The following is a 21,299-nucleotide window of genomic DNA, read 5'->3' as shown; positions in this document are numbered from 1 at the left end:
TTGTTCCAGTATCTTCCTTCTTTTATTATTTTCTTAGTGATACCAGCCGAAAAGAATCTGTAAAAGCCTATCATCTTTGGCAACAAAATTTCATCTTTATCTGATGCACTTCCTTGAGCGCCATAATCCGTATGAATTTTTCAAGTGGTCAGTAATGAATGCACTCACAGCACATGTATGCTATAGCATCTTCATGAGATGTAATAGTTTGTACTGTACTCAAATATTGGTATCTACAAGACATTTTAAAACAAGATAGTATATTTAAAAGGATTGCTTCAACCTGAATTTGAATCTATTTTTAAAGTGTAAGTTAAAAGTAGTTTCAGACAGTACACCTGCCCCAATCCTTGTTTTACAATCATATTTTTCTATTGTCTTCCCATCCCCTCCCTCCATTGCTGTATAAGACCCTCACATAAACCACACAGAGAACTGATTAGAGGGGGAAACATGAAATTGTCTCCACAAAAAGTGTGGTTAAATGCACAAAAACAAACTGAAAAAAATATTTCCCCTTCTAATTGCTATAGTAATTGTAGACAAACTAACACTAATACTGTAGGTTAAAAATTCAGGGGAAAAATGGTTTTTAAGCTAGTGTCCCCTTAATTTTATATATATATATATATATATATATATATATATATATACACACACACACACACACACAGATACACACACTATACTGAGGATATCAGTAAACTGCCATAGTTCTAAGTTAGTCACTATGGCTTCCTTCCTATCAAGAGTCTTCAAAGTTGCTTGAATTTAGATGCTTTTGACTAAAATTCAATTTGGGAATTTGTGCTAAGTGACACTGCTGCATTAGCCAGTAAATTAACAGTGCATACCTTACTCAGTGAGGCCATTGTAATATCAAATGTGTTTTCACTGGAGCCAAAATGAAGATTTTAAATTGATTTTTTTTTAAATTTTCTACAATTTACTAAGAAACTGAATACTGAATTGTGTGGCTGTTTTTTAAAGTAAAATTAGGATGTTGGGTATCATTCACTTTTCTAGACTATATTTATAATTACTTATAGATTTTTAACTATTCTTCAAACAATTTTTTTAAAAATTACCTCCCTTTCCCCACTGGCTACAGAATTGAAACCCAACTAATTAGAGCACTAAAATGCTCTGATGTCTCATTGTCTTTTATAGCTTCATGCCATGCTACTGACTGGTCAAATACATAACTGGACTAGAATGACCATGTACTAAGGCTGCAACTATGTCTCAGCCTAAATTTCAGCCAATCCAATACCTTCCCTTTTAATCTCTCGCCTTCTCCCCCAACCCTACCTATGACTAACATCACCTGCTACTGCACCTTGCTAATGCAAGCAGGGCAGGGCTGAGATAATATGGACTGGGCTATTGCATAACTTTCTTCACAGAAGCCCAACTAAGCAAGTAATATTGCCTAGTAGTAAGTATCTTGTTAAACACACATATGCCCTAAGGCATTTAAGGAAGAACAATTTCAAATCTAGTAACTACTCTAAGTGTTCTGGGTCTTCCTGAGTCACTTATGATTGCTTTTACTCCCTCAATAATGATTTTATGTTTATGACTTTTATCAAATGTAGAGATTAAAATCTATTTAGTATGATTAAGGTGCCATATAAATCTACCTGTTATCAGAAAATACTGGACCACTTGACTTCCTAATGTTATTTTGTACACATTATCATTTCCCATTGATAAAAGGATTTAATCTTTACAAGTCATAGCCTATTGTTTGCATAGACACATCATAAAATCAGCTTCAAATAATATTAAGTTACTTGCCTTCACGAAGGTTATAAAAATCTTAATTGTGAGTTTCTTTGTATTTTTATAATTAAACTTGCCCCTCTAGTTCTGTGAGTGAATTGTAATAAATGCTAAGCACAGAATGCAGTTTATATATACTTCATCTTGTAGGAAATTGGGAGAGCTAGATTGCTGACACAGTGCAACTGGAAACTAATACTCTTAGTACATTTATACAATGGAGTTTTAGTTTTTCTCATTGCCTTCCTTTAATACCTGCTGGTTGCTTCTTTTGCTCTTCAAACAAGTCGGCTGAACTTATGGAGGAACTTGCAGAAAGTCTCTCTAGACGAGCCCTAGCTTCATACTAGAAAAGAATTAAAAATAAAACATCACTAACAGTATATTGACGTCTTGCTCGTTTACACAGATAAAAATCCATGTGTCTCTGCAAACTCCCCAAAGACAAGCTACTCTCTGACCGTTAGCCAATCAGAGCTACCTACCCTCCCCATTATTAGTAACTGTAACACAATTTTCTAAAGTCATCACAGAATATTTGAGCATCCAAAAATATGTTTATTTTGCATAGAAATTTTTGTACTTACGTCAGTATGGTCTTGCTTTCCAAAATACATATCTGATGAAATAGCTTTGACATTGCCAAATTTTTTTTGTGCCTCATCTGTGCTTAAAGGTGGCTCATATTCAGGTTTACGACGAGATGTAGGCCTAAAAGTTAAAAAAAATGCATTAATGCCTATAAATTATATCTAGTATAACATGATTGAACAGAAAGCAAGATCTCTTTTTAACAAAAAAAAAAAAGTAGTTTTTTATATTTTTTTTTAAATGCAAGTCAATATGAAACAAGGACAACAAGAAATATAAAGAACTTTTCTTTAAAATAATTGATATAGTGGCAGAACCATAATATTTCAGTGATAATTTTATAGGTAGATAGGTAAATACTACTTGACTATAACTTGAACTGAATGAGTTTTGTTGGCTTGAATTAGAAGAACTAATTCAAAAGAGATTTATTCAAAAGCAAGCAAAACTGGTGTCAAGAAGGATTAGATTAATTAATTCAAAAGTTACATTGTAACCCACATTTATGTTAAGCTCTGCCCAAAGCGAACATGTAAAAAAATAATGTTCAAAATGAGAGACTGTTTACAGCAGGTGTAGCCTAGTGGTAGTACAGACGTTCATAATCCTTTGAACCATCATTACCTTCCACATCTCACTGGCAACTAAATTTCTGAATTCTCGACAAAATATAACATTAAAAGAATGTCAAGGTTTCACAAACAAACACTCTAAAGTAAGGAAATGTCAATGTTAAGATTGCATTTTGCTACAGTCCTTAGTTATAGGATCACATTCTGTTATTTTCTAAGAATGGTTATTCATTTAGTATGCAGGTTAGATGGTGTCAATAAATGAAGACGTGCAAAATTAACTTTTAAATAAACTTAAAATCAAAAGCCAAAAAGAAGGCTGCAGACTATAGTTGTCGTTGACTATAAAACTGAAAATATTTCCCCGTGGAAAACAATAAACACTTATTTTAGACCAATTTAAAAAAAAAAACAAAAACAAATCTGTTACTTGTAAATATATTAAATAAATTTTAGTCCCAATTGTACAAGTGCATCACTAATTCATTCATTTAGTGTCCAACTTAAATAAAGAATGAGGCAGAAGGTCTACAGAAGAAAAATGGGCAGGGTCAGAAAATAGAAAAAACTAAAAAAATAAAAACAATGTAGGTTTACTTCGTCTTACATTGCAGCTTCTCTTCTGTGCATGTCTTTTGGATTATAAACTCTTTGGGGAATGACTGTCTTGTACACAATGCTGAACACTTAATAAATAGTCAACATGTAATAAGTAGTAATCAATGACAAAAAATTACACAGGGAAACAGAAGAAACTCATGCTACATATGTAAGGAAACCTCAATACTAACTATCAAAGTTTTGGCCAAATCCTGCTAGTCTTAGTCTCACAGGCAGTACCATTTAAGTCATCAGGACTAGTCTCATAAATTAAATGAGCACGTTTAGCTCTTTGTACTGAAGTTAGTACAAGTTATCTCTGTATACCTGTCTGCATAGTCTGTAATTTTTGAAGTTAGAAATGTGTCAGTGTCTCTGTTACTACTCTCTTTCTTCCAAAAGGCATCTGAATTGTCATCCCATTTAGAAAAAGTGCTGCTCCTCAACTCTGCAGAATCAAAGTACCTGAATGAAAAAAGAAAAGTATTGAATAAAATGTCCCATTTCAATTTTATTTCACTAACTCAAAGCACTCCAGCTATTCCGTAATTACTAATGACTGCAAAAGCTAACAGATTAAACTAGGCAAAACTCCTACAAATGGTTACAAATGGTTTTGAAACTTAAGCTAAATATGTTTTGTAAGTATTTCTCCTTATGGAAGAATACATCTTCATCTAAGAAGGTTTTGCAAAATTATTACTCATATGTGTGAAATGTATATATAAATACCGGTACGATATGAAAAGAACTATTACTTGCTCTACAGTAACTGTGGTTCTTTGAGATGTAATCTCTGTGGATCCCCTCGTAGTTGCTCATGCTTAAGACCGGAGTGGGGTTTTTTTGAGGGGGAGGGGGATTGAGGGAGGAATGGAGTTTGAAGAGCAGTGTCCATCAGGTCTACATGTGTGCCCTGTGCCACCTTGTGCTCCCATGAAAGGACACAAAGGGTGGAGCAGCAGCAACCCTCCCTCAGTTGGCTTGAAATGCAAAGCTTTTGCTGTTGAGGACTCCAAAAAATCAGGGACAGAGAGAGAGTTGTGAGATCCACACCGACTACAACATGTCAAAGAATGACAACTACTGTAGGGCAAGTAACTGTTCTTTCTTCTTTCACTATGTGATCGGCGTGGATACCACTGAAGGTGACTGGCAAGCAGTGTCTTCCTTGGACAGTGGGATTGAGTAGTTTCAGCTGTATCAAACAGAGACTGAAGTACTGCTCTCCAATACTTGGCATCCAGATGTGGCTGTGGCATCAGAAGCATCAATTGCTGTCTGTATGGTCATCTTGGCCACTGAGGGTATGTCTAAAATGTAATTAGACACCTGCGGCTGGCCCATGCCAGATCTCTTGGGCTCAGGCAGTGGGGCTGTTTAATTGCAATGTAGACCTCTGGGCTTGGGCTGGAGCCCAGGCTCTAAGACCCTCCCACCCCGCAATTAGCCACATGCTGCTATACGCAAGCACAGGAGTACCACGACATGCCTTGTAGCCCTTGTCCTTCGGGAATACTCTGCTTATACTACCAACATGATTAAAGAGTCCAGACTGGGAAGAGCATAGAAAAACTCAAACCCTGTGGGAGGTACCTCCTCTTAACTTGTTTCCCAGTGGGCTTTATCCTGAACAGTGTCTGCCACATGACCTTGGCCAGGTCCTTCATTATAGGGAAAGCAATTCTGGCTGAACAAGCTGACAATATGTTAAATAGCTTCTAGGATTTCTCAAATATGACTGACATCTCAATTTCTAGAATTTCAGCAATCCTCACAAAGAGCTCCTGGAATGCTTTAAAGTCATCCGGTGATAGTACCAATGCTAACAATACTGCCTTGTCATGTGATGAAGACAAAGGATCCTTTGGCCATGACACAGTGTTGGTGCTGCTCCATCCTTGAATCTGGCTCTCCCTGGTATTCTAGCATAGGTAGTCTGGCCAGGGACGTTGATGGGAATGACCTCTTCCTCAAATCTGGTGGAGACCAATTTCTGGATGCCTGAAATGGTGGGCCCAAGTATCCCCAGTAGGGCCTTGGTGGCATGCAACAGGAATATGGCTGGCTAGCTTGCTAGGTACTGGACAGTCTAATGCCCTTCTTGATGAGCTGGTGGATACTGAACTCTATAAAGTAAATTGAAACCAGTGACCTCAGGAGAAAGGGCTATCCCACTGGAAGACAAGGTGAATGCATGCCCTGAAGATGATGAAGTGGAGTAGAGCTCCTCCATGGGTGGCACTGAAGTATATCGTGTTTTCAGTAACAAAATCTGTACCAGTATGAGTCTCTGCATTAATGTCTGTCTTAGTTCTCGTCAAGGCCTATCCTCTCCAGCAAGTATTGATGTAGAGGGTTGCATCATCATAGCTGGAGGATTCTGTTGCACCATACGCTGCTCCTTCTCCCCAAGCCTCCTAACCGTCCATGACTTGGTGGATTTATCTTCAGAGGCTTTGAAATGCCTGTCCTTATGGGAAGACACCGAGGTCTACATGCAGTCTCTGCCTCTGTGTTCAGTGCAGGCCCCCTCAGCGCCAGGTCTTTACTCAGCGCAGTCTTCCCTGTGGTAGGCTTTGGGGTCACTTGTCTGCTTGACAGAGCACTGGATGAAACCGGCTTGACCTGCTAGCAGAACTTTGAAGCTTGTCTCCTCAGGGTCTGATGAGACCTGTATGGACTGTTCCAAACGATGGAGCTTTAGTCTCACACCTTGCTATTTACATCTTCGTGTAGGATGAACAGGGTTTAAAGCCTGAAGGTTTAAGAAGCCCTGTACAGGGAGTCTGTCTGCAGGGAGTGGCCTACAGGGAATTTGCCTGCAGAGTTCAGTTCGGATAGATGAAGAGTTCATGGCAGTTGATGTAGAAGACTGAAAGTAGTTCTGAAGGTTTTCTTGAAGATGTGCAGGAATTTAGCCTGAGCTAAGAGCTAGCAAGTCGGACAATCATCAGGTGCTAGCTTGCTGTCACACCAGGTAAGAGGGAACTGAGGTAGGATCACAATCACCCTACCATTTATACCCTTGTACAGGAGCACAAGGAGATACAGGGCACATGCATGGCCCCAACAGACACTGCTACTGGGGCGGGGGGGCGGGATGGACCAAAGAACACCCCACAACCCCCTCTCGTATGCACACACGTCTACAGTGGGATTCACACTGACATCTAATTCTAAAGAACTTAAAATAATGGATATTTTGCAGGGCAGAGATTAGAATACCAGTTAGGTGTTTTCAGAAATGTTAAAAACTAAACCAGAGAGCAGATTCTCTGCTGTATAGATTACCACCGCTAAACACAGATGAGAACTGTAAGAAGCCAACTCTTGCTGGTGACCATTCTCACAAACCCATCTCTCTGCCCCTGCCTCCTGCAGCCCTTCAGCAAGAGCACACTCTGGGGAAGGTGGGCCTGCAGAGACCCAAGTTCTCTGTGTCCCAGCTGGGTGGGAGTGGGGAAGCTGCCCAGGGGAGCAGCCGCCTCCACTGACAAGAGTTGCCTCTGGCACCATACACACCAGCCCCACATGTCTCCAGAGATGTTTCCCAGAACCCTCAGGGAGGCTGCGTGGTACAGGGTGCTGATCCCTGCTTCAGCGCCAGCACAAACATCAAAGCAGTGCATCTCACTGCCCTTGGTAACAGCTATTCAGGAGCAACAGCTAGGCGCTGCAGGGAGGGGGTGCTGCTTTGCCCCCGTCCCCAATCTCCACCCATGCTTTGGAGGCTGTCATGAATGCAAAAAAAAATCCACAGGTGGCCGCATTTGAGAAATGTTGCACTAGCGTTTAGGATTTACAATGCAGTATCATATATAAAGTAAATTGCGGGAAGGCAGCAATCCTCAGCAGCACAACAGAGCCCAACGAGTAGCTTGACTCCCACGTCTCCTAATCTATGTCACTCCTACAAAACTCTAAGTTTCTACCCACCACCAGTTTAGAGTGACAGCAGAGCTCCAAGCTCCACGGGCTTAATATCAGTGCATCTTGCAGCCCTTCTGGTTTACCACATCAGCTTCTGAGTTATATGCATCCTACTGTCCTGCTCCCCCAGGATAGGGGGAAGCATATAACTGCAAGAACTGTAGTAGACAACAGTAGAGGCCACATCAAGTCCATCATTTCTTCTTCCCTACTGAGGCTATCAGCCAATTCTCTAGCTTTTAGAGGCTTGGTAGGGACAGGATACAAGGAACAATGTGAAGCAGTGAGGGGCTGCAACAAAAAGATTAGGAAAAAGAAAAGGAGTACTTGTGGCACCTTAGAGACTAACCAATTTATTTGAGCATGAGCTTTCGTGAGCGACAGCTCACTGTGAGCTGTCGCTCACGAAAGCTCATGCTCAAATAAATTGGTTAGTCTCTAAGGTGCCACAAGTACTCCTTTTCTTTTTGCGAATACAGACTAACACGGCTGTTCCTCTGAAACCTGTCAAAAAGATTAGGGAGAACAGAGAGAAGATGACTCAGAGACTGGCTTGGGAGCGAGGAGCCAAGGATGACAGAGTTCCTAAGTCCCATTTCCTTGCACCCTTAGTCTCCTGCCCTGTGGAGCTTCACAACTGTGCAAAGTATTCTGCTCCTCAACTCCCAATGAATGCCAAATATTTAATGAATAAAACAAAAAAAGACTAAGGGAATGCCCATGTTCTTTGGTACCTTAACTTAATTTCTAGACTTTCAACTGTTTAGATTTGTTTCTTTTTTGAAGACTACAATTTTTGAAAGGATTTTACCCTTATATTACAGATATGTATTGTCGGCCTGATCTCCAGCTAAATTATTTTGTCTTCTGATGTATATTAAGACAACATTAAAATAATCTTCCTCTTTTTCATAGCTATAGCTAAAAACGAAGGAGATTTACTGTGGTAGAAACCTCAAAGTCTAACTGACTGGCTATATTCTCTTTGAAGTGAGAGAGTTTGTACACCAATTTCAATTAAATTTTGCTATTACCATGACTAATACAAAAAACAAACAGCTAGGTCATGATTTATCTTCTAATTATTGAACAAAGATATAAAAACCTCTTCCATAATTCATAATTTGACTGCCAGGGAACTAATGAATAATTTGAGAGCAATTAGAGCTCTTTTCATGGGACAAACAGAAGCATTCAAATGGGTCATGTTTTATTTTACAGCATTGTTGCCAGTGTATTTGGCACCATGCCTGCATTTCTACCACTAGTGATTACATTACAAAGAAGTGACGTTAAAGTCTTTGTGTTTTAATTTGACAGTCTGCAGGTAACTAGGTACAATTTTTCAAAGCCTATTTTTTCCTGTTTCTTTGGCAGCAACCCAATATTTAAGATTTATAAAAGCACTATCTGCTCCTACCTCAATTTATGAACTGTTTCATAGCAATTAAGGCCTTTAGGACTTGCTCTTTTTTTCTCTCCAGTGACAGCAATATCTAGCACACTAAATACGTGCTTTGAACAAAAATGTAACAATACTTTACTTTTTTTTTTTAAACGTACTTTTGAATGGTAAAATATTTTAAAATGTGTACAAATCGGAAAGCTTACCAATATATGAAAGCGATACATCTGAAATATTTGTAAGTTTTCCATGTTTGACAACAAAGATATATAATTAGATTTATTCCAACCAATCTCAGCATTCTAGTGTCAGACTTTAATATGAAGCCTATTGTTAGGTTTGAGAGTTAGTTTACACATGCTAAGAGGACCAATAAGTGAAGAAAGAAAATAAGCTAACATGATGCAGAACTGTAGCCAGCCAGCACCCCCCCCCCCCTCAGACCAGCATTGCTGGAAACACAGGAGGAAGCAGGAACAGGGCACTTAACATATATTCCAGCACAGCCTTTGAAGCTGTGAAAGCACAGGTGTGCTGCTACAATGTGCCTCTGGGAACAGATACGACGATTAAGCTCACAGCAGGCAGAGGCCCTGTGACAGACATGGCTCTTAGCCCCAACTAAATAGCATGATGCACACACACCAACATCCTAGTTGGGAAAATATTTACCCTGATAAAAGAAATGTCCAGTAGTCGAAACTTATTGTTTCTCTCCTTTGCAAGTGTAAACTACTCTTGCGAAAGCTGGCGTCACCCCGACAGACCAGCCTCAATTTGGCATAAGAAAGGAGAAAGAGAATAAAGGAGTACAGAGGTATAAGTAGGGGACCTACAGCACCATGATTTTTGAGTGCTTTCACTATCTATCTGCTGGTCAGATAAGTGACAGCCTCCCAAGGCTTCTGCAGCTAAGAGGGTCCCTACGCCTTGTCCCTTATTCGTCTTTCCGCGGAATTGAGTGACCGATCCTGGCTTGGCACCGCTGGAATCGAGAGATGCAAGGAGGGTAAGAAGCACCCACACCTGATCTCCTATCTTTAGTGTACACATATTTTGAAATAGAGCTCTATACTTTGTTTTCTTTCTTTGGGATTGTGGCTTCAGTTTTGTAACTTGTTTGTGTGTGTAACATCTCTACATTTAAATAAGTAGGCACTAGCAATTTTGTAACCACATGATTAGAATCTAGCTTAATAAATTTTTGGTAACCATTTATGCATAAGCCTGACTTGTTTTCTCTGGTTTACTGTAAAGCAGCCAACACAATTAAAGAACCTCAGCCGTTTTGGCTCTAAAGCCTGGCCATTAGGTGAGAGTACTAAGAGCCTAGCGTTGAGTTGTGCCGCCTCCACGGGGCAAACTCTTGGGGCACCTGTCAGTCAATCCTGGCTGCCCGCTGCGAAGGAGCTCTGAGCTCTAGCAGTTAAAGTCACGGGTGTGGAGAGGCTCTTAGTGCTGCCATTGGGGCACCTGTCAGTCAGTATTGACTGCCCGCTGCGAAGGAGCTCTGAGCTCTAGCAGTTAAAGTCACGGGTGGTTAGGACCTTGGGGCATCCGTCAGCCTAGCCCGGGCTGCCCGCCGCGAAGGGACAGTGCGTCCTAGCGGTTAAAGTCACGGATGGTATAAACGGGCATAGCTGGCACCTCACCAAACATCCTTGGCCGTCGGCTACAGAAATTGGCGTCACGAACAGGATTGTGATATAGGCTGCACTACAGTAACACAATGAAACCAGTCATGATAAACACCACAGAATTCCCTGAGCTAGAGAAAAGTTTGACCCAAGAGGGATGGGGAAATCCTCTGTGGAGTAAAGAACTGCTGGAGAAATATTGGGGAAAACCAGCAGAGATCTGGCAGCATTTCTGTAACTGGAGAACTGCCTGCAAGATGAAGAAAGGGAAAGGAAAAGGTGCTTGTATATGGCTGCTTACTAACATTTGGCAAGCTGCCTGTAAGGATTATCATAGTCTGGCAATAGAATTTAATAGGCTGCAACAGGAAAGGGACACACTGCGCCAGGAATGCCAGAATTTAGATACCAGAGTAAGAACACTGAATAGGGATATGGAACATCTTCAGAAAAGATTACTTCCCTTAATTGAGAAAGAAGGGATAGAACGAAGGGAAAAGCTGGAGACTAAAACACGCAGTATCAACCGGGCTAAAGTTGAGACTGCTCTCTGGCTAGACCCTGAGGAATGGGATGGAGACATTTGGGATTCAGCAAATGAGTCCCCCTCCTCTGAGGAGGAAGGTCCCTCTGTAAAATTAAGACCAGCTATCACACATCACAAATCAGAAGAACATGAGGAAAATTTGAGTGGGGCAGAGCTAGATGAAGAAGGGGATGACAATTATCCATCCACCTCTTCAAAAACAAAGAAGGGAGGTAAAAAGGGAAAAGGGAGTAAAGCTCCAACACACTTTACCAAAATTACCACCCGCCAATATACTCCCATGGAGTTAAAAACAATCCAGGGAGATTTTGCTAAAAAGCCTGCGGAAGGTATAATAGAGTGGCTGGTCCGCCTCTGGGACACTGGGGGTGGATATATACGCCTGACAGCCCAAGAAACTGAGCGCCTTAACTTAGGTGCAGGAATATTCCTGGAACATTCAGAGGGGAACACCCCTAAAACACTTTGGTCTCTGGCTTGTCAATGGGCAAGAGGAATTTACCCAGCAGACCGAGATGAACCCACAGTAATGCACTGGACCAACATAGATGAGGTAAAAACAGCTCTATTAACTGTGGCTGTCATTAGCATGCTTGGCCAAAACCCTCAAGAGTTAGCCTATGAAAGCCCATGGGAGGGTCAGGTAGATGTAGATGATCTCAGACCCCTGCTTAAGGGAGTTCCGAGTAACCACAGGGCTATGGCACTGTCCCTTAGATCAGAAGCTGCAGCACATAACAGTACCTTTCGGGCACTGCTAAACCTTCTGGTGTCATACTTTAGAGAATTCGGAGACATCAGAGCACTGACAGGCAAAGCTAAGATGCGTTCCCTTCAGGGAAACAAGGGGGCACCATCTAAAGGACATAAAAACAAGCGAGAGCCAACCCAGGAGGAAAAGGAGCTTAGAGCCAAGTTGTGGAGACAATGTCTGGCTTTAGGTTATCCCAGAGATGTGATAAATGGACTGCCCACAGAGCGGCTAAAATTATTAACCACCTTTAAAAGAGCTGACTGGGAGACAACTAATGCTACTCCCAGTGCATCTCTGCAGCTCTCTCCTCTTTCCCCACCTGCAGACACCCGGTATACTCCATTGCTGCAGCAACTACAAGAGTTACCAGAGCAGGGAAACTAGCTTGCGGGGGCCAATCTCCTCTCCTAATAAACCAGCTTAAATCCAAAGAGGAGAAAACAACAGCAAAAGACCCCCGGATACATGTAACTGTAAATGACAAACACATTATTCCTTTCTTAATGGACACAGGGGCTCAAATGTCCATGATTAAGCGAGAAAGTTTTCAGGGCTCGCCACCTACTGGCGGAAAGCAGGTACTTGTTACAGGGGTAAATGGCAGTACCATAACTTACCCATTAGTTAAGATAAAACTGGATATCCCCTTGCAACCCCACCATCAGCCCCGAAAATATGAGGTGATTTTGGGCAATGCCAACATACTGGGCATGGACGTTTTAAGAGGAAAGAAGGGAAGGATTAATGGGGAAAGATGGGCTTTTGGAGTCAGTTCTGTTCCTCATGCCACCCACCTGGAAGAGGAAAGCACTCCCCACTATTCTGTAAACTTACTTAGCTGCGCGCCTGCTCTCCCGCCCTCAACAGTAACAAACACAAAGCAGTATAATGTCCCAGCTGAGGCCATAAGCCCTGTTACTGACCTGATCAAAGATTTGGAACAGCGAGGAATTTTAATTCGTACCCACTCTCGCTTTAATTCTCCTGTGTGGCCCATTAAGAAACCAAATGGCAAATGGAGACTCACTATAGACTATAGGAAGCTAAACAGTAACACTGGACCATTAACTGCAGCAGTCCCTAGCATAACAGATATTGTAAACACCATACAAACCTGGGATAAACCCTGGCTAGCAGTATTAGATGTAAAGGACATGTTCTTCATGGTCCCTTTGCAACCAGCTGACCAGGAAAGATTTGCTTTTACTTGGAAAGGTGTACAATACACTTTTACCCGAATGCCACAAGGGTTTAAACACTCACCCACTATTTGCCATGGGGCACTGGCAAAGGTCCTAGATGACCTTATACTGTCACCCAATGTACAAACTGTGCAATACATTGATGACATCTTAATAGGTGGGAAAACCCCAGAAGAGGTACAGGAGGCTATGAATCAAATCAAAGGAGCACTAGAAGCCCTTAATTTAGAGTTACCAGCTGAGAAATGCCAAGGTCCCTCCCAAGAGATAAAATTCTTAGGTACTGTATGGATGGGAGGTAGGAGGTCTGTGCCTAATGACACTGTGCAAGAGCTAAATCAGGCACCCTCCCCTGAAAGTAAAGATCAATTGAGACAGATTTTGGGAACCCTGGGGTTTTGGAGAAAACATGTACCTGGCTTTGCCATTATAGCCAGACCATTGTACAATTTGTTAAAGAAAAGTGCTGCCTGGGAATGGGCTCCTGCCCATGAGGAAGCCCTCAGGCAACTGATAGGGGAGATACACACCTATCAGGCTCTGGGTCCCATACATCCTGAAGCCCCATTCCATTTGTACCTAACTGTGGGAGCCACTGGAATGTCTTATGCTCTCTGGCAAGAAAGTGACACTGCTCCCAGACGACCAATTCAGTTTGGTTCCAAGTCATGGCAAGGGTCACAGGCTAACTACACGCCTTATGAGAAGGTGCTTCTGGCAGCTTACACAGCCTTGAGAGAAACTGAGGAATTAACTCAGGATAAGGACATCACAATTCACACTCCTCTTCCAATCATTAAACCTATATTGGAAGGGAAAGAGTTACCACCTGGTGTAGCACAAAAGATGACTATCCAAAGATGGGCACTTTACATACACCACAGGGTAGGGAGTGCAGACACTGCACAAAACCCCACTATGATTCAGGAATCCCTATGGAAAGTAGGAATGCCTGATGAATACCGCCTTCCTCCGCAGCAGTCTCCCATTAAGGATGCTGCCCCATTTGATCCTTCTAAGCCTGAGGAAGTATGGTTCACTGATGGCAGTGCCAGGCTGGTAAAAGGAAAATGGAAGGGAAAAGCTGCAGCAGTGCCTGCAGACACCTCTGCAGCAGCCCTAACTGCTGAAATTGATGGGTCAGCACAACTTGCAGAATTGGCTGCAATTAAACTGGCCTGTGAAGCAGGAGCCACCGCAGTATATACGGACTCCTATGCGGTATGGGCAGGTGCCACTCAGTGGATCACTAACTGGAAAAATAACCACTGGGAAATAGGAGGTAAACCAGTCTGGGGACTGGAATACTGGAAGTGGTTATATCAGCATGCCCTGCAAGAACCCCTGTCTATAGGACATGTCTCAGCTCATCAGAAGAATAATACCCCAGCTGCACAGTTAAACAATTTAGCCGATGCAGCTGCCCAGCTCTTTACCACACAAGTAGAATGGGAACGCTTATATTCATGGTTACATGATAATTTAGGACACACAGGAAGTGATGAGTTAGTGCGGCAAGCACATATCAGGCGGTGGCCTATCACCCACAGACAGGCTAGAGACCTGGTGCAAGCCTGCACTATTTGTGCTGAGACTAGAAAACATATAGCAGAAGGACAAAGGTTTGCCAGGCTAAGAGATGGAAAAACACTATGGGCAACCTGGCAGGTCGACTATGTCGGACCACTGCCCACTACAAGGCAGAGGTGGAAATACATCTTGACTGGAGTAGAAATTGTTTCAGGGATTGGTTTTGCATATCCAACCCGATTGGCAACAGGGTTGTCCACAGTTATGGGACTAAACCGCTTAACAGCAATTGTCCCAATGCCTCAAGAAATCCAATCAGATAATGGTTCGCATTTTAAGAATAAACTTGAAAGGGAATGGACCCTTAACCATGGAGTCCAATGGACCTTCCACCTTCCATATCGACCTCAATCTAATGGCATGGTCGAGCGATGGAATGGGTTGCTAAAGAATCACTTGAAGCCTACTGATGGCACATGGGGAGACAGACTGGACGAAGTGGTGCAGAGATTAAACAACAGACAGACTCCTACAGGAAGTCCAATCAGCAGGGGATTCTTCCCTACAGGGAAAGCTATCTCCCCTGCCAGAACACCACTGCACAGTTCCAAGTATGCTCCCAGAGATACTGTTGTGATTAAACACCCAGCCCTGGGAACCTTTACCTGCGTTTTGCACGCCTATAAAGAGAAAGGTGTATGGAGTGCCTTAAATGCTGATAAAAGGCTAATAACCATTACAGAGGCTTGGATCGCATCCAAGACCGGCTGACCATGTGATTTATTGCAGGAATGGTCCCATGGTTCCGAGCAACCTGCCAGCTAACCTGTCAGCAAAATGGACCATGCAGCAGACCTGTTTGATCACTAGAGACTACTATGGACTGTTGATATATTTGCCATTACTTATAATAGCAGGTGTAATTTTTGCTTTTGGTTTTAAAATAAGTTTTTTAGCTAGAACACGACCCACCAGAGATATGTTCCTGCAAGCCCTCATGATCCTTCTGTTGGCTCCAGTCACCTTGGCAATACCAGAACATCCTCTTCGGGGAGCAATCCAAACCATCGCCTCAGCTGCTGGTGCTACAAATTGCTGGATGTGCACCTTGCTAGATTCAACCAATGGACTGGGAATTGAATTTGTACCACTACATGCAGTGGCTGAGAATGGACAAACCTCATGGATGCAATGGTTAGCTCAACACTTGGGATTCTCCCTCTCCCCGTTTTTACATTCGGTTGTGAATACTGTTTTAACCATTTTAATTATTGTAATTGTTTTTTGTGTAACTTTATGTATTATGAAGCGTTTGATTCAAACTGCTCTTTCCTCCACACAAATCAGATACCTAGAGCTAAAAAGGGATCCTACCCAATTCCGCGAACCCTCATCCTCTAATTTGGTTGTTGGGTATTTCTAGATTTCCCCAAGGAGGGCAAGAGGTGCTGGCATCACCGCCACCTTGCAATCTGGGATGTAGTGTGGTGCATCAGGGGGTGGAATGTAGCCAGCCAGCACCCCCCCCCCCCCCCTCAGACCAGCATTGCTGGAAACACAGGAGGAAGCAGGAACAGGGCACTTAACATATATTCCAGCACAGCCTTTGAAGCTGTGAAAGCACAGGTGTGCTGCTACAATGTGCCTCTGGGAACAGATACGACGATTAAGCTCACAGCAGGCAGAGGCCCTGTGACAGACATGGCTCTTAGCCCCAACTAAATAGCATGATGCACACACACCAACATCCTAGTTGGGAAAATATTTACCCTGATAAAAGAAATGTCCAGTAGTCGAAACTTATTGTTTCTCTCCTTTGCAAGTGTAAACTACTCTTGCGAAAGCTGGCGTCACCCCGACAGACCAGCCTCAATTTGGCATAAGAAAGGAGAAAGAGAATAAAGGAGTACAGAGGTATAAGTAGGGGACCTACAGCACCATGATTTTTGAGTGCTTTCACTATCTATCTGCTGGTCAGATAAGTGACAGCCTCCCAAGGCTTCTGCAGCTAAGAGGGTCCCTACGCCTTGTCCCTTATTCGTCTTTCCGCGGAATTGAGTGACCGATCCTGGCTTGGCACCGCTGGAATCGAGAGATGCAAGGAGGGTAAGAAGCACCCACACCTGATCTCCTATCTTTAGTGTACACATATTTTGAAATAGAGCTCTATACTTTGTTTTCTTTCTTTGGGATTGTGGCTTCAGTTTTGTAACTTGTTTGTGTGTGTAACATCTCTACATTTAAATAAGTAGGCACTAGCAATTTTGTAACCACATGATTAGAATCTAGCTTAATAAATTTTTGGTAACCATTTATGCATAAGCCTGACTTGTTTTCTCTGGTTTACTGTAAAGCAGCCAACACAATTAAAGAACCTCAGCCGTTTTGGCTCTAAAGCCTGGCCATTAGGTGAGAGTACTAAGAGCCTAGCGTTGAGTTGTGCCGCCTCCACGGGGCAAACTCTTGGGGCACCTGTCAGTCAATCCTGGCTGCCCGCTGCGAAGGAGCTCTGAGCTCTAGCAGTTAAAGTCACGGGTGTGGAGAGGCTCTTAGTGCTGCCATTGGGGCACCTGTCAGTCAGTATTGACTGCCCACTGCGAAGGAGCTCTGAGCTCTAGCAGTTAAAGTCACGGGTGGTTAGGACCTTGGGGCATCCGTCAGCCTAGCCCGGGCTGCCCGCCGCGAAGGGACAGTGCGTCCTAGCGGTTAAAGTCACGGATGGTATAAACGGGCATAGCTGGCACCTCACCAAACATCCTTGGCCGTCGGCTAACAAGAACCCACTGGACCCAAATGGTACCAAATCAGATTTTCCCATCCCCTACATATGTCAACTGGCTTTGCAAATAAACACACACAAATTAAAAAATAATGCAACATATAAAATAGACCCATCAGCAAGCCCAAGTTAAAATAGATGGGAAAAAAAACCAAAAAACCACAGCACCAATCAGCATAAACAAATATCAACGGTTCCTACCTTCCCGCCCAAAACTCTTCACTTATTAAAATGGTAGAAAGGTTCAAAAATGAAAGTACTATTGATAAACATTTGTCACTGAGATATTAAAATCAACTGTTTTGCAAATTTTCCATTTAAATGAGTTCACTCTAAACCCTAACAGATGCAGAGTTGTGTGCAACACTGCCTTGTCTTGATTTTATATCAATATTTTTACCACATCAAAACAAAAACTTTAATACATTACCTTGAACTAGGGGAAGAAAAATATGAATCATCTTCATCGTATTTTTTTCTTGGTTTTGTAGTTGTGGGTGTTTCTTGTTCTATCGTTTGCATGTCTGAGATTACTGAATGGGAAATGCCACTGTATCAATAAAAAAATAAACAAATAAAAAAAAGCATTAACTAAGTACAACTCTGAACAAGGTCAGCTCCCAGACTACTGCACTGGGCAGCACAGCATGGGGAGGAGGTGACCAACACTCTGTGGAGAAAGAAGTGATTCACGACTATTTAGAAAAGCTGGACGAGCAAAAGTCCATGCATGGGGCCGGATGCACTACACCCAAAGGTGCTAAAGGAGTTGGCGGATGTGATTGCAGAGCCATTGGCCATTATCTTTGAAAACTCATGGCGATCGGGGGAGGTCCCGGCTGGCTGGAAAAAGGCTAATGTAGTGTCAATCTTTAAAAAAGGGAAGGAGGAGAATCCGGGGAACTACAGGCCAGTCAGCCTCACCGCAGTCCCTGGAAAAAATCGTGGAGCAGGTCCTTAAGGAATCTATTTTGAAGCACTTAGAGGAGAGGAAAGCGATCAGGAACAGTCAGCATGGATTCACCAAGGGAAAGTCATGCCTGACTAACTTACTTGCCTTCTATGATGAGATAACTGGCTCTGTGGATGAGGGGAAAGCAGTGGACGTGTTATTCCTTGACTTTGGCAGAGCTTTTGATATGGTCTCCCACAGTATTCTTGCCAGCAAGTTAAAGAAGTATGGGCTGGATGAATGGACAACAAGGTGGATAGAAAACTAGCTAGATCATTGGGCTCAATGGGTAGTGATCAATGGCTCCATGTCTAGTTGGCAGCTGGTATCAAGACAAATTAGAGGACTGGGCCAAAAGAAATCTGAAGAGGTTCAACAAGGACAAGTGCAGAGTCTTGCACTTAGGACGGAAAAATCCCATAGACTGCTACAGACTAGGGGCTGAGTGGCTAGGCAGCAGTTCTGCAGAAAAGGATCTAGGGGTTACAGTGGATGAGAAGCTGGATATGAGTCAACAGTGTGCCCTTGTTGCCAAGAAGGCTAACCGCACTTTGGGCTCTATAAGTCGGAGCAGCAGATTGCCAGCAAACCAAGGGACGTGATTATTCCCCTCTATTCGGCATTGGTGAGGCCTCATCTGGAGTACTGTGTCCAGTTTTGGGCCCCACGCTACAAGAAGGATGTGGAAAAATTGGAAAAAGAGTCCCGCGGAGGGCAACAAAAATGATTAGGGGGCTGGAGCTTATGAGGAGAAGCTGAGGGAACTGGGATTGTTTAGTCTGCAGAAGAGAAGAATGAGCGGGGATTTGATAGATGCTTTCAACTACCTGAACAGGGGTTCCAAAGAGGATGGATCTAGACTGTTCTCAGTGGTAGCAGATAAGAGAACAAGGAGTAATGGTCTCAAGTTGCAGTGGGGGAGGTTTAGGTTGGATATTAGGGAAGACTTTTTCACTAGGAGGGTGGTGAAGCACTGGAATGCGTTACCTAGGGAGGTGGTGGAATCTCCCTCCTTTGAAGTTTTTAATGTCAGGCTTGACAAAGCCTTGTCTGGGATGATTTAGTTGGGGATTGGTCCTGCTTTGAGCAGGGGGTTGGACTAGATCATCTCCTGAGGTCCCTTCCAACCCTGATATTCTATGATTCTAACTCAAGCAAATTGCAACCCTCATTTTTTGAAGATCTCAGGTAACATCCAAAAACCATACTTTTGAATTGTAAAATATTTTAAAATGTGTACGAATTAGAAAGCTTACCAATATAGGACATCCAAAATCTATGAATAATTAAGATTTGGGGACAGAGGGGGAAGCTTTGAAGTCTGCACTGTATATTTTCTAACACTGTCAAGCAAGCTTGTGAACATGCCGGCCATCTCTTCTGATTTTAAAGCTTGCTAAGCCTGCTTTTTTAATGACTCGGAGCTCTGAACAGGAGCTGTGTTCTAAGCTTACAGGATTTGGAGCTCAGTAAAAGCATACCAGCTAGCTCCCGGACAGTCAGCTAACTTGAGAAGAAATTTGGTGGAGAGGCACAATACAATAACCTTTGGGAACATAAAGTCAAACTTCAGTTAGCTGACTGTTTTGGTTAATGTGAGATGCACTGTACATAATATAGGATTTACCATACCAGCAGGCCATAAAGTCCAGTATCCTGCTTTTAAGAATGGCAAATACCAGATTCTTCGGCAATAGATTTAAAAATAGCTCTGGTCAATGATGTATTTTCTATTTCCTTTCTGATCCCTGTGATATTAATTATATTGCCCTCATCAAAACATGCATAAAGTCAAGAGTAAATTTATAGGGCTATATAAAAGCATTTTAATACAGTTTACAGAATTTCACATACCTTCTGTTGCTGCCAAATCCCATGCCAAGTCTTTCTACCTCAGTTTTCTTTTTACCAGCTATATTTAACTTTTCTTCTTTCATTTGAATTTCAAGATCCTTGTAGGCCAATCGTAAAGATGATACACTAAAACAAAAATACACAGATGTATAATAAATGTAAATTACTTCTTAACCCTTTGTTCCCCATCCAGTAACGTTAGTAGGAAAGCAACAGAAAACTCCATTTGATAATAAAGATAATATGGCCAAATTAACACTGCTGTAGGAATCTTTACTTTTGCATTTCCTGATTTATTTTAAGTGCTCAGTATTAATGCATTCAGTTTTTACAATCATTGCAAACATACTATTTTTGGGTAGATAAGGTGGCTAGAGGAGAAAGTCAGGGGACAGAAGGGTCAGCATGAACAGCCAGTGCCTCAACCTGTGTTTAAACATAGATGTACAGGTCAGAGAGTAGGCAATTGTGGACTGTTTCGAATTGTACACCTTTAGACCAGTGGTTTTCAAACTGCGGGTCCCAACCCAGTACTGGGTCACGGAATGTAAGGCACTGGTTTGCAGGGATTCTGGTCAGCACCACCAACTGGGCCATGAAAAGTCCCATTGGCGGTGCTGCCTGGCTAATGAAGGCTAGTCCTTACCTGTTCCAACAACGTGCTGTGCCCCGGAAGTGCCCAGCAGCAGGTCCAGCTCTTAGGCAGAGGGGCCACAGGACTCTGCGTGCTGCCCCGCCCCAAGCACTGGCACTGCACTTCCATTAGCCAGTTCCCAGCCAATGGGAGCTGGGGAGATGGTGCCTGCAGGCAAGAGCCACACAGAGCTGCTTGAGCGCCTCCGCCTAGGAGCCAGACCTGGTGCTGGCCACTTCTGGGGCGCAGCGCAGTCCGCAGTGCCAAGACAGGCAGGAAGCCTGCCTTACCACCTCCGTTGTGCCACTGACCAGGAGCCGCGTGAGGTAAGCCCGCACACCAACCCCCTGCCCCAGCCCTGAGCCCCCCACCAAACCTGGAGCCCCACGCTGCAGCCCTCACCCCTGCACCACAACCCTCTACCCCAGCCCTGAGTCCCTCACGTCCCCCAAAGCCCTCATCCCCAGTTCCGTTGGGTCGCAGGCATCAATTTTCTTCAACTGGGTTGCCAGAAATTTTTTTTA

The 21,299-nt window shown here is 43.0% G+C and overlaps 1 protein-coding gene across 5 annotated transcripts in view; it reads right to left on the bottom strand.

Annotated features, from left to right (window-relative positions):
• ARFGAP3 (ARF GTPase activating protein 3) overlaps nucleotides 1-21,299 on the bottom strand; it is a 94,512-nt gene that overhangs the window by 13,487 nt on the left and 59,726 nt on the right. For 4 of the 5 annotated variants that reach the window (XM_073317157.2, XM_078849400.1, XM_073317127.2 and 1 more), the window contains 5 exons: nucleotides 20,142-20,267; nucleotides 17,766-17,885; nucleotides 3,876-4,013; nucleotides 2,373-2,496; nucleotides 2,041-2,131 (listed from right to left, as the gene is read on the bottom strand). In XM_073317157.2, the coding sequence (XP_073173258.2) occupies nucleotides 2,041-2,131; nucleotides 2,373-2,496; nucleotides 3,876-4,013; nucleotides 17,766-17,885; nucleotides 20,142-20,267 (599 nt within the window). The remainder of the gene's footprint in view (nucleotides 1-2,040; nucleotides 2,132-2,372; nucleotides 2,497-3,875; nucleotides 4,014-17,765; nucleotides 17,886-20,141; nucleotides 20,268-21,299) is intronic. The other variant, XM_078849401.1, reaches the window with a different exon arrangement.

Source organism: Lepidochelys kempii, chromosome 1 (assembly GCF_965140285.1).
Source record: "Lepidochelys kempii isolate rLepKem1 chromosome 1, rLepKem1.hap1, whole genome shotgun sequence".
In the NCBI taxonomy this organism is placed as follows: Eukaryota; Metazoa; Chordata; order Testudines; family Cheloniidae; genus Lepidochelys; species Lepidochelys kempii.
Note: the sequence above shows the minus strand (reverse complement) of the source record. Positions and strands in the feature narration are given on the sequence as shown.